We start from the raw sequence: 13495 nt of genomic DNA, 5'->3' as shown, positions 1-13495 counted from the left end.
GAAAACTATTTGCCCATAAAACTCAACCATGAGGATTTATAATTGGCAGTCCCTCAGATACTATCCTATTTACCAATAAAAAATTATGATAACATAGTGCCCCAAATATTATATATTTCAAGCTATTTACTAATGCAGACTAAGCTTTCTTCAAATTAGTTGGAATTAATAACCTTTGTTTATGAAGTCAAGAATATCTTTTTTTTTTTTTAAACATCTTTATTGGGGTATAATTGCTTTACAATGGTGTGTTAGTTTCTGCTTTATAACAAAGTGAATCAGCTATACATATACATATGTTCCCATATCTTTTATTTGAAAAAATAAGTTGAAATCTTATGAGTTGGGGAAATTAAAAAGTTTGTGCTTAGCTAAACACATAGCAGTTAATGTTTAAAATCATAAAGTTTAGCAGTAGAAAAGGTTGAGTCCTTTTGTTTTGAAAGACCCCACTCTGGGGAAGACTAATTTTTTAGATGAACAACCCATACCCAGCAGTATTGCATAGCACATTTCTAATGTGTGGTAGTAGGTTAGAAGCAGCACAAACTAATGAGGTTAACCCACATAATCTTATAACCCAGCCAGAACACAAAGCAGACATAGCATAGAAGCAGGGAGCATTCAATTTATTTCTAAATTATTCCTAGCTTTTGTATTCCAGAACATCACCAAGTAGATGGTAGGTGTGCATTTCCCACTGTTTCCAAGTCTCTTTCATTTCCCCCAGTTAACTGACTATTGGGTCATAAGCAAGATGCCTTTGTGTTTTTGGCTGTGTCTGGTCTTAGTTGCGGCATGTGGGTTCTCCGTTGTGGCGTGTGGGCTTTTCTCTAGTTGGCAGTGTGCGCGTTTTTTTTTGTTTTTTTTTTTCTCCTCTCTAGTTGTGGCACGTGGGCTTCTCTCTAGTTGTGGCATGCAGGTTTTCTCTCTCTAGTTGTGGCGCTCAGGATCCAGAGTGCGTTGGCTCTGTAGTTGTGGCATGAGGGCTCCAGAGTGCGTGGGCTCTATAGTTTGCAAAACCCAGGCTCTCTAGTTGAGGCGCGGGCTCAGTAGTTGTGGCACGCGGGCTTAGTTGCCCTGCAGCTGGTGGGATCTTAGTTCCCTGACCAGGGATCAAACTCGCATCTCCCGCATTGGTAGGTGGATTCTTTACCATTGGACAACCAGGGAAGTCCCAAGGTGCCTTTCAATTCAATCCAGCACAGGACATTATTAAGAGCCACTTCCAGTTGACTGGGAAGCTCCTTTTCATCCTCCCCCTTATCTAACCTCCAGTGGAAGTGAACTGGGGAGACAGCAGCTTACAGATACCCAAGGACCACACAGCCTGCCTGTCTTCCTGCCTTGGGAATCCATGACATCCCCAAGCTCCTAGAGGGGCTCAGCGTTCTTGTTGTTTTCAATTTATACTTTTAAATGGTCGATTCTAAGGTAAAACCTTTCCAGAAATACCTAGCGTGAAGAGGGCTGTTGGGAAAACCAGTTGAACTTGATTAATTACGACCAAAAAAAAACAAAAAAAAAACATATTAATGACATTTTGGTTAAGACCTTTCTGAAACTACATTTTACTTTTTTTTTAATTATTTTATTTTATTTATTTATTTTTTAAATTTATTTTTGGCTGCACTGGGTCTTTGTTGCTGCGCACGGGCTTTCTCTAGTTGCGGCAAGCAGGGGCTACTCTTCGTTGCAGTGCATGGCCTTCTCGTTGCAGTGGCTTATCTTGTTGCAGAGCACAGGCTCTAGGCACGCAGGCTTCAGTAGTTGTGGCACACAGGCTCAGTAGTTGTGGCTCACGGGCTCTAGAGTGCAGGCTCAGTAGTTGTGGCGCACGGGCTTAGTTGCTCCGCGGCACGTGGGATCTTCCTGGGCCAGGGCTCGAACCCATGTCCCCTTCATTGGCAGGCGGATTCTTAACCATTGTGCCACCAGCGAAGTCCTACATTTTACTTTTTGTGATATTCAAGGTGGTGTTGGAAAAATCTACTTTTTCCCCAAAGTAGAAATAGATACGTTGTTTCATGTTATATATATATGCTCACTGCAAAAGCCTTCAGACAATACAGAAATCTATAGAGAAAAAGTGTCATTCTACATCTCAGAGATAACAACTGTTACTGTTTTGGTATAAAGCTTTCTAGATTTTTCTACGGCTTTATGAACATTCAGATAATTATAGGGTATTTAAAAATAGGATCAGACTATACACACTATTTAGTAATGTGCCTTTTAAGGTAATTTCTCTGTGAAAATATATACATTTTCATCGTAACTTTTAATTGCTTCCCTGTATTCCATGGTATAAACCTACCATTTGTGGTTATTTCTGATTTCTTGTTCTAAGAACAAGAAGGATGTTCTTGTACATGTGTATGTGTACACTTGTCTACTTGTTTCTTTGCTATGAATACTTAAAATGGAATTGTGTAAAAGAGTACGCACTTTTGTACATTTTGATAACAATTTAAAAATTGCTCTCAAAAATGTTTATCAATTGTGGATGAGTGCCCATGCCTCCACATTCTTGGAAGTCATACAGGTTTAGGAAGAAGTGGTGCTTTAGAGGGGACATCCGTCTAGTCTGTGAGTTTAGGGGCATGGAAACTTCATGTGGTGATGGGGTATGTTCCTGGTTGTTCAGGAAGGTCGCCATGACACAACCAGTGCATTCATTTGTTTGCCAGATGGGGTAACCCCACTTTCCTTTTACTATCCTATCTTAAACCCTTCTCCTGTGTTCTTCTCCCTTAGATTGAGGAAGACACGTGGCAGAAATACTACTTGGAAGGAGTCTCAAATGAAATGTACACAGAATATCTCTCCAGTGCCTTCGTGGGTCTGTCCTTCCCTACTGTTTGTGAGTAAGTGACCATTAACCATATGCTCTTTGGCTTTCAGAAAACATTTAACGTGTCTCTTGAAGGAAATGCACCCCACCTATGGCCAGCACAGTGGGGACACTCGACAATTACCAAGTGTCCTGTGCTCAGCCTTCTGTGATGAAGGGGAAGATGGGTCATTATATGGCCCCTGCCTTGGGGATTTCTGCTGGGTCTCCTTTCCCTCCAGTCCTGAGAATCTCAGGCTTGGATTCATCATTTGACCTAAATTATGAACTGCAGTTTTCCTGCATATCTTGAATTATGCCCCTATGATGTAGACACATGTATGAAGGGTAACATGAACCCATGCCTCTGATTTTACCAGGGCAAAACCAAATCTTGCTAGCACCTTGATGAAAGAAATTTTAATCTCTTTCAATTAAGTCAGATCATAAAGACATCAGAGAAGCCACTGCTCAAAGTGCTTTCACTATTTCCTGAGGCAATGTGGAACCAGATGTACACAGAGAGACCTTGAAATAGTCCTGAGTGGTTTAGCCCCGAGATGGACAACTGGTATGTTATAACAATAAAAAGACTTAGCATCTCCTTATACTGGCTCAGCAAGATGGATTTGAGCAAGGGGTAGCCCCAGCCTGCATGACCCCTCAAGGTAGAACAGGTGATCATTTAAGGGGTATGACGTCAGGAGCTCCAGGTGTCCCAGACCCCAAGAAACTTCCACCAGGACGATGCCTCAAGATTCCCCACCTAGAAGCTCAGATATTGGATGTAAGTCAAACACGGGCTTTGTCCTTACGAAAACACAGACTCCCTGGGAATGCTGAAACATGAAGCCCTGTACTTTGACACTGAGCAAAGAATTTGGTAAACTCAGTCTCACTGATAAAAACTGGGAAGAAACAGTGGAACCTGGGAACCCACTGGGCTGAGGAAGAAGAGCTCTTCCCTTGTGCTATCTACCTGCCTGGAAACCAAACCCACCTTCTGGAAAGGGCGTCCTGAAGAGGGGGCTCTTGGGTTCCTTTGTCTCGTAGTTTGCTGTTCTGTGCACAGCAGAGGGGGGCCAGGGCACCTGGTAGCTTGGTGTTTACCTGTCAGTGACTTCTGTCAGTGAGCACAGCAGGTGCACCCTGCCTGTCCCTGGGCCCAGGCCCTAAGCAATCCAAAATGGTTTGATTGTTTACTGAGATTTCTCACCCTGTCTCGAAGCGAAAGTTTAAACGCTAAGTGGACTGGGAGAGGGCATAGGTAATTGATTCCGAAGGAGTTATTTTCCGAAAATGGATGCCCTATTGTAACTCCCACGTGTTCCTTTCTTTGAGAGCTATTTCTCATGCTGCCGTAGAAAGGAGTTAACCATTCCGAGGCACTGGGTCCTGGAACACTGAGGCTGTCCCAGGGGATTTTCTCTGTCTTGGAGAGTGGCCTGCCTAGGATAAAAAGTCCAGGAGGATTCAGGACTTACATTAGAAGCTGGTCATATGAAAAGACAATTGAGGCCTCTCGGGTCTGATGTAGATGTGGCCTGAGCCCACAGCAGAACTGCCAACGCCTGGAGGAGTCCTGTGGCATCTCAGGCATTAGCAATGGAGTATGTGACGTCCCCTTCCTTGTCTTTGAGTCTCCTAGGCTTGATTGGTGTCAACATGAGTGCTGCCTTGCAAATCCCTTAGTCCGTGTCCCTCCCCCCACCCCCTTCCTGCTTTCCCATCGCTTCTCTTATTTTGCTTCTGGAAACTGAGTGAGTTCATTTTAAGAGTGTTAACCTGGAAGGTTAGAACCGCTCCCTCTAGAAGTTCCAGCTGGGATACCTGTGGGGTCAGTTGGACTCACGTATTTGTCCTACACAGTGTTTCATTTCTTAACAGTTAGTCGCCATTGTTTCAGAAAGGTGGTTCTTCACATAAAAACTAGATTCCTGGCCTCTTTTGAAAATCTGATGAACCAACACGGGACTTGGATTTCTACTGAATGCTAAGGGACTCCAGTGTGCTGTAAGGAGGGGTTTAGTGAAGGACCTCCCCTCCCTGATGTCTTAAACTGGCCAGATTTGCATTTACATCAGGGCCTGGCCCCCTCGATGTGTGAGTTTGCCAACTCTGACCCGTTGGGTGTGTGAAACTTCTCTGCCCTTTGGAGCCGGCTCAAGAGCTGGACACTAGTCTGTAAATATTTCCCTTGACAACATGTTCCGAGAAGGAGAAGATCCCTCAGACATACCTTGTTGTCAGAGGATTTGGTGTTTGTTTGGTACAGCTTCCGGAATACAAAGACAAAAACCAAAAAAACAAAATACCATCATGAAAAACTTCTGATGTGAGTGAGAATGTGTTCACCTGACTGCTAGTACTCGTTTAACACAATGATACAGCAGAGGTAGGAATAATCAATGAAGAAAGGACACTTAATGAGATTTAGGAACATCCCAAAACATTGACGCTCTCCCCAAGCATTTGATTATCTGGAGGCTTAATTATCTGTGTTTTCTACTTTAAATTAAAGAAAAGCCGTAACTCAGAGTTACCAGCAGTTTAATGATAACACTCTTCAATTCAGGTTAATTAAAGCACAGCCGTAATTAGAGTGTAGGGTTGTATGTCACCAGGCTGGCGCATAAGTATTTTCATTACAGTAAGAATTGGCTATTCAATTTCAGGATGACATGAAGGACGCCAAAATATATTTTCAGCTGGTTCACGTAGAAGAAAAAGGGTTGGAGAATATTCTGGGTATAATAAAGCACTGATAAAGTATACAGATTTTCAGAGCCGTCTCTGTAATTATGCACGGCATTAAAACAATATGCAGCCAGTAACGTCCTGAAGCATGAAAAGAAATAAACTTGCTCTTCCCTTGGGCTGGCAGAGTGCCCCCTTGCAGGGTAGGATCACCACACCGAAAAGACTGGAGTTTTTTCAGAAGCTGGGAGAGTCATTCAGTGAAAAGCTGAGGGGGCAGGATTAACGGGTGCAATCTGAGGTCGTTTCCCAAGAGAACAGATGTGGGAGGAGGAGAGAGAGGAGGGGTAGGAGGCGCCCAAGTTGAGCTTTTTAAGAATTTCGAGCAGAGAGACGCTTTCTCCGGGTCAGCTAAGACTTGCACCAGCTTCTCTGCACCAGCCTTTGGCCTTCACGTGTGTATCACCAGAAGACGCAGCTTTGTTCCAAAAGCAATAACTAATTTAGACAAAATGCAGTAGTATCATTTCTAAATATTTCACTTACATTTTCTAATTGAAGCCTCACAAAAATCCTGTGACGATTATGTGAATGTTACCATCCCTGGTTTATGAAGGAGGACGCTGAGACTCAGAGGACATTGGTGTCCCCTTCCAAAGCCACCTAGCAGACAGGTTACAGGATTTCGATGCTGGGGCCTCATGCAGTTGGGAACAGCTTGGAGGATGTGGTAGATGAAGGCTGGCTAATGAAGAATCTCCTGGGGAGCTTATTAAACAGAGGATTCTAGGTTCCATCTCCAGATTCTAATATCTGGGGTAGATCCCCCAAATCTGCATTTTTTTTTTTGTAGGTGAGTGGGGGTGATTCTGATTCAGTCTGATGACTGGGGACCCCCAGCAACCCCATTCTCCACACCACAGGCTGGAGTAACTTCTTATTCCAACTTCGGGCTCAGTCACTGGAACGTTTCTGATTTTTGCCAAATCATAGAATTGTAGGTGGGCCACATCTTACAAGCTAATGTTAGGATTTGGGCCTTTGCGGGCACTTCCTCTCCATTGCTCCTTCTTCACGAAGGGTATTCTGCAGTCTCCATGGATATAGGAATGAGTCTGCCCTCTACCATGCCAGGCAGACTGATGACTGCTCTCCCCACTCCCCACGTCTAATTCAAATCAGAATAGGAAAAAGACGTGGGGGTACTGAGCCCTTTAATGCTCTCATTCAGGTTTCCGCTGGGGATCGTAAAAGCAGTTTCAGGGTGGGGAGAACAGTTAAGCACCAAATGCAGAGAAGGACAACTTAGGGTGCAACAAGCCAGATGCCTCTTGGCCTTGATGGACACCATAGTGGGTATGTCCTGGACCTTCCTCAGGATGCTCTTCGGGTGTTCCTTTTAAGTGCCAGCAACTCCTGAGCATCTCCCTTTGGTTTTGCATAGCTGGCTTGCCCCTGGTCTGTGTGGCAGTAAGATCAAGGCAAAGGAGCTATGGGATCTGAAAGAGAGGGTGCCACCCATTGTTCTCTGAACACCAGGAAACCACCCGCTTCCCTTTCCCTCCCACACCCCATCTTCCTCAGTAGCTGACTGTGGAAGGTGCAGATGGCCAGTGCCAGCCAAGCCTGCAGGAGGCCGGGGCTGGGGTATGAGGCTATGTTTTCCACGAAGGGGTCCTGTTTTTGAGTGGTTCAAGTAGTAGGATGCTGTGTGATGTCAGGTGGTGTGAGCTGTGGAGTCGCAAAGGTCTGGGGTCAAACCCACTTGCTGGATATGTGATTTGGGACAAGATAGTTGATTTCTGCCTACCTCCTTTTTTTTTTGGCGGTACGCGGGCCTCTCACTGCTGTGGTCTCTCCCATTGCGGAGCACAGGCTCCGGACGCGCAGGCTTAGCACCCATGGCTCACGGGCCCAGCTGCTCCGCGGCATGTGGGATCCTCCCGGACCGGGGCACGAACCCGTGTCCCCTGCATCGGCAGGCGGACTCTCAACCACTGCGCCACCCGGGAAGCCCCCTACCTCCTTCTTTTGATAGTTACCAGCTGCCTGACCTTGGGCTTAGTGCTCACCCCGGTTTCCTCAACTCTAAAATCGGAATGATAGAACTTGTCTCTCAGTACCAGCTAATGCCCTTTTCCCCTCTCCTGCCTATCCTCTTCCCACCACCCTTCTATTCTGCCCACTGAATATAATATAAACATCAAGAAAGAAAGAAATATATCGTGACATTTCCACGTTTTATTTACTCTTACCTTTTAGAAAATTCTGCCATCGGTCACCAGCCCGTTAATCAGCTAGCTGTTTAATGAGCTTGGGGTATTTGTGCCAGTGTGCCAGGCATGGTGCAATTAGATGTGATCAAATATATGCTCATTAAAAGATTAATAGCAATACTTTCAAATGCCGAGGAAAAGATCCTGTTTCCCTGCAGCTGCTGCCTTCTGAGAGTTTGCAGTCTGGTGAAAGAAAGTAATACCCATCCTCAGGGAGAGATGAGCGCCCATTGATGAGTGTTTGATGGATGCACACAGCCGGGGGACAGATGCTGAGAGCTCCCTGCAGGCTGGGGTGGGCAGGAGAGGCTTCCTGGAAGAGGTGATACTTGAGCTGTACCTTGTATGGAGGTTGGGTTCAGAGAAGGAATAAAGAGGGAAGAGGGATTTGTAAGTGATAGGGAACCAGGAGGCTGGGAGCCACAGAGAACTCTCTCAACACCCAGATCTCTGAGATTTTCCAACGAGAACAAGTTGATTTCCACTTTAGATGGGAGAAGGAGAAAAATCAGAGTTCTTTTGACATGTGATGTTTTCAGGGGGAAACAGCGATAGTGTTTTTATTATGAGAACTAGCAAAAGAGAGGTTGTACCCGCCTGCCTCCGGGTAGGGGAGTGAGGGCAGGGGAGGGAGGTGGGAAGGAGGAGTGCAGGAAGCCACAGGTTCACAGGTTTGGCTACTGCAAGAATGCCATGTGCCAGGTCCTGAATCTCATGGTGAGCAGATCAGTCAGTCAGTCATCGCTTGCAAAATATAAATGCTTAATTGTATCAGGTTTTACAGCTCAGGGGATTAGGACAAAAGATGTATTTGAAATACTGCGTGTCTCTGTGTCCCCCTGCAGCTGTTACAATTCAGATTTGATGTGGAGTATTTAATACCTAGGTAGCTTGAGGAACTCTGACCAGATCTTCCCTACGCTAAAGGGCAGGAGTTCTGCCCTCCAGCCCAAATGCAAGCCTGGATGCTTCTGTGCTGGTTTAGACAGTGCGGGGTCTGCAGGGCGTGGTTCTCCTTCCCCCCATCCACCCGCATTCAGGGCCCTAACGTTGAGAAAATCACGCTCTCGTCCTGTGTTGTTTGGCATGGACCGATCTTTCCAGGGAAGCCGCTTGAGGAAACTTAAATTTAAGACTGCCTAGAGAAAGCTGGGTCTCTTGCCCAATGAAAGCTGCAGCTAGTTTAACTTGAGTTCTGTGAAATCAGTAGTTCTTAGAGAAAGGCATCCGAATTTGAACGTGGAGCAGAAAGAAATCAGCAGATTCTATTGTTATGTGGTAGATTTATTTAGCCAGGCTGCAGAAATGAACATTTTATGAGAATTTATGGAGAGGCTTGAGTCTCATCTTTTTTTTTTTTTTAATTTTATTTATTTATTTATTTTTGGCTGTGTTGGGTCTTCGTTTCTGTGCGAGGGCTTTCTCTAGTTGTGGCAAGCGGGGGCCACTCTTCATCGCGGTGCGCGGGCCTCTCACTATCGCGGCCTCTCCCGTTGAGGAGCACAGGCTCTAGACGCGCAGGCTCAGTAGTTGTGGCTCACGGGCCCAGCTGCTCCACGGCATGTGGGATCTTCCCGGACCCGGGGCACGAACCCGTGTCCCCTGCATCGACAGGCGGACTCTCAACCACTGCGCCACCAGGGAAGCCCGAGTCTCATCTTTAAAACATATTTTTCCTCAAAGAACTGGCCCTATTCCTCCAATTATCTGGGGGTATTGTAATTGGAACTAAGCATATATGAACACAGATAGGAATACAACGTTTATGATTACTTCTGTTACAGGGATTCAGAAGGTGACCGATAATCCTTCCACATGTGAATAAACCAGTGGCCATAAAATCTATTAAAACCCTTAATCGAAGGCTACAGAGGCAGTGACAATTCTAGAATTCTCTACAGGAAGGGTCAGGGATGCAGTCCAGTAGGAAATACTGGGGCTTGACTCGATGCTGGGTACACATAGCAAACATACAGTTTACCTTTTATATTTCTGATTAATAATAATAGCAAAGCTTTCTAAAAAAATGCATTTACTGACATTTTAGGCAAATGTTAACTGTCCATATGAAAGAATGTAATTATATTTAAATTCAAGTGTCTTAGGTGTGCTAGTGGAGATATTATGAGAGTGGAGATACTATGAGTGTTCGAAGGTGAGGGTGTTCTGAAGGCTTCCCACTCCACCTCTATGAAAGCTGCTGGGAAATCGGAACAACATTTTCATGGGCATTTTAAATCACTTCCATTTTCCTGGTGCTGAGTCTTACAAATCCCGCTGGTTCGAGTTTTCTTTAACTAGATGTTTCCATTTTGAGAGCCTATCATTTTAAATCAAAGCTCCTAAATGTGGATCTTTTTTTCATTTTAGCCCCTAGATCCTAAAGATCTGGTTCCCCAATGTGCAGTATTTACATCCTCATCTACTCTGGTTACATGTATCAGCCTGACATTCCCAGGGTCCCTCTGGACAACTGAAGAGGGGCTGGCGCTTTGGGGTGGAGCTGGGTTTGGGGGGCACAGTGAAAGCTGCCTCTTCTGTCCTTGCCCCTTCACTCCTAGGTGAGTCAGCCGCAAACCACACCTTTGCATACCCTTCCTGAACACATTAGAAGGTGCAAACTCTACAAGAGGTTTCTATGCTTGATTCACACCAGCAAGCAATCTTTCTAGTCAAGGGGGCTGATTTAATAGCAAGAATAATTTATTTCCCTCTGGGTAGGTAGAAACAGTCGGACTCTAATTCTTAAGAGCCTTTGTTCAGGAACATTTGGGTTGAACCTACCGTAGTTAACAGATGATGCTGGCAGTAAAGAAAAAAAGAAAAAGAGGGCTTTGTATAATGTTGTCAAATTTGGTAGACCTCTACTTAATAATTATCAAGAAAGCAATCTAACTTTTTTTTTTCCTTGAAAAAAGAAGTCATTTCTATTCCCCCATAATTATTTTTGCAACAAGTGGCAACTTCCGGCATTGGACATACTGGGACATTTTATTTTAGAAACCAGGAATTAAATTCTTGCTAACTTATGGCTGATTTCATCCTGTTTATCACATTGTGGAAGCTACCTGGTTTCTCTCTTATACCCTACCTCACGCTAAGCCTCCTTTCTCTTTCCCACCCCAGGTCTGTGTATGTTTAAGCCATAAGAATAACTTTAAGGACTGGATGAGCAAAACCCATTTTGCTTTACCAGAAAAATGGTGTAAATGATGCAAGTAAATATTTACTTTCAGGACATCAGTTCTAAGTAGTCCAAAGGCACATCCTTTGTGACAGGATCTGCGGAGGGTCCCAAGGAGAAATCACTGTCTGTGTCTTAGAATTGTACTTACCCCATGTCATAGCGGATTGAAGGCAAACATTAGATTCCCAGAGCATATCACTGCTGTTATTCCCTTCTACGCCCTTCTTTTCCTATCTGTCTGCTTCTATCCACCAAGTTAAAAAGCAACTCGTTTCATGATGCTAGCTCACTTCCAAGCTTTCTCTGCCTAAACTAGACTTTCCTAGTTTACCACTTTATCTGTTGTGGATAATTCTAGCAACTCATGAGAGTCTGCTCCCCATTCTTTCATACATTTACTTAATCAGCATTTACTGAAAGCTTACTCTTTGCATTTTGCAAACTACCAGTGAGACAAGCATACATCTTGCCCTGAAGAAGCTCAGTGTAGAGGGCAGAGAGGCAAGTAAACAATTACCACACCCCACCCCACCGTACCCACTCCCTGTTTACTCACCTTGATCTGCCCTTCCCCCGCAGAACCACAACAGAGGCTGTACCTGAGCTGCAGCCTCAAGCCCAGCACCCTGACCTTCGCCAGTTCTCTGTGGCAGGAACTCATGAAAACCTGTGATTTTAAACAGGGAGAGACGTAGTTCTGTTTCCGGTGTAAATTGTAAATTACTCAAGATTTGTACTTCGCAGACATCCAGAGGATACTCAGCTAGAGTAGGGAGTAATAGCTTAGATGCCCATAGGGGGCAGGCAGTTAGCAACAAAGAATTAGAATGAGGAGGTCCGAGACAGTAGGCAGTAGGGGGTAGTTGAGACTGTGGCACGTTGGAGAGCACGTGTCCCATCCAGGGGGGTAAGTGCTTTGAAGGTCCAGTCCCTTTTAGCCATATGGAACGTGGCTCCAGTATGGCCATATCTGATTTATCAAGGAAAGCTGAAAACCTCGCTTTTATATGAAATCACCTGTTGGTACCTAATTCTAGATTTTTCTTTTTTTTTCTTAAATGCTGTACTGACCAAACAGAACATATCTGCATGTTGGGTTTCTGGCAACCACTTCATTTCCTTTCCTTTTATAAGAAGCATCTGTGTAGCATACTTCCTAGAGACTTGACTTCCACTTTTGACATTTCTACATGAAAATTGTTTAACCTTGAACAAGTTGTTTGATTTCCACTTTTGGCTTTTCTCCATAAAGGCCATTTAACCTTGAACAAGTCGCTTTTCCTTCTTTGGACCTCAGTTTGTTTTCTGTACGAGAAGGGCAGGACCAGCCAGTCTTGAAGTGCCTGAGTCTGAAAATCTATGGTTGTGGCACTGTTTGCATGTACCGGCATACCTCTTTTTTATTACACTTGACTTTTTTGCACTTTGCAGATACTGCATTTTTATTTTTATTTATTTTTTTTACAAATTGAACGTTTGTGGGAACCCTGTTCAAGCAACACTCTCAGTGCCATTTTTCCAACAGTATTTACTCACTTCATGTCTCTGTGTCACATTTTGGTAATTCTCACAATATTTCAGATTTTTTCATGATTACTATATTTGTTATGGTGATCTGTGATCAGTGATCTTTGATGTTACTATTGTAGTTGTTTTGGGTTTTTTTCAGCAATAGAGTATTTTTTAATTAAGGTGTGCTCATTGATTTTTTCGGCATAATGCTGTTGCACACTAATAGACTATAGTGTGAACATAACTTTTATAAACACTGGGAAACCAGAAACTTCACCTTACTTGTTTTATTGTGATAATTGCTTTATTGTGGTGGCCTGGACCAAACCCACAATATCTCCAAGGTCTGCCTGTGATCACTTTGTTTACATCACTCTGTCCCTCTCTTCTTAGTCCCTTTGGCCAGTGAACAAAGGCTTGTTTTAGGTCAGAGCATTCTTAAAAAGAGGCTTCTATAAGGCCATGTAGAAAAATTTTAGGTATTGATTTGAAAGTTACAAAAGAGGGCTCAGATCAGCTGGTCCGCCCTGTGCTAGGTAAGGAATATGCCCAAGGCCATGTAGATTTTACTGACTTTTCTGAGTTAGGAAGCGCCATTCTTTTTATATCTAACTGGTAAATGATATCGTAGTAGCTAGGAAGACATAATCCACCATTACTTTGAACTGTTTCTTCCCTTCTCACCAATAGGGTCAGATCATTAAAGCAATTAAGATCCTGGATCCCATGAACCACCAGAATCCCAAATCGGAGTGGCCATTGCTCATAGGATTTCAGCAAATCAGCATCTTCATGATCAATGCTAAGTTAAGATCAGCCTTCTCCTTGAGTTTGGCACTTAGTTGTTATTTACGTTAGAAAGTGGTTACTTAATCTGGTAATTTGTTTCAACAAATATTGCGTAAGCCACCTGATATTTTAAACAATTTAAGCTCCGGAGGTAACAGCCCCGCAAAGCATATGTGTTAGCGGTGCTCTATGGAACATAAA

The 13495-nt window shown here is 44.1% G+C and overlaps 1 protein-coding gene across 1 annotated transcript in view; it reads left to right on the top strand.

Moving 5' to 3' along the window:
• Positions 1-13495, top strand: part of KCNMA1 (potassium calcium-activated channel subfamily M alpha 1) — a 753854-nt gene that overhangs the window by 580178 nt on the left and 160181 nt on the right. Inside the window, 1 exon segment of the mRNA XM_032608356.1 lies at positions 2758-2867. Coding sequence (XP_032464247.1) covers positions 2758-2867 — 110 coding nt within the window.

This window comes from Phocoena sinus, chromosome 16, assembly GCF_008692025.1.
Source record: "Phocoena sinus isolate mPhoSin1 chromosome 16, mPhoSin1.pri, whole genome shotgun sequence".
NCBI lineage: Eukaryota > Metazoa > Chordata > Mammalia > Artiodactyla > Phocoenidae > Phocoena > Phocoena sinus.
This window is presented reverse-complemented; position numbering and strand designations above follow the sequence as displayed.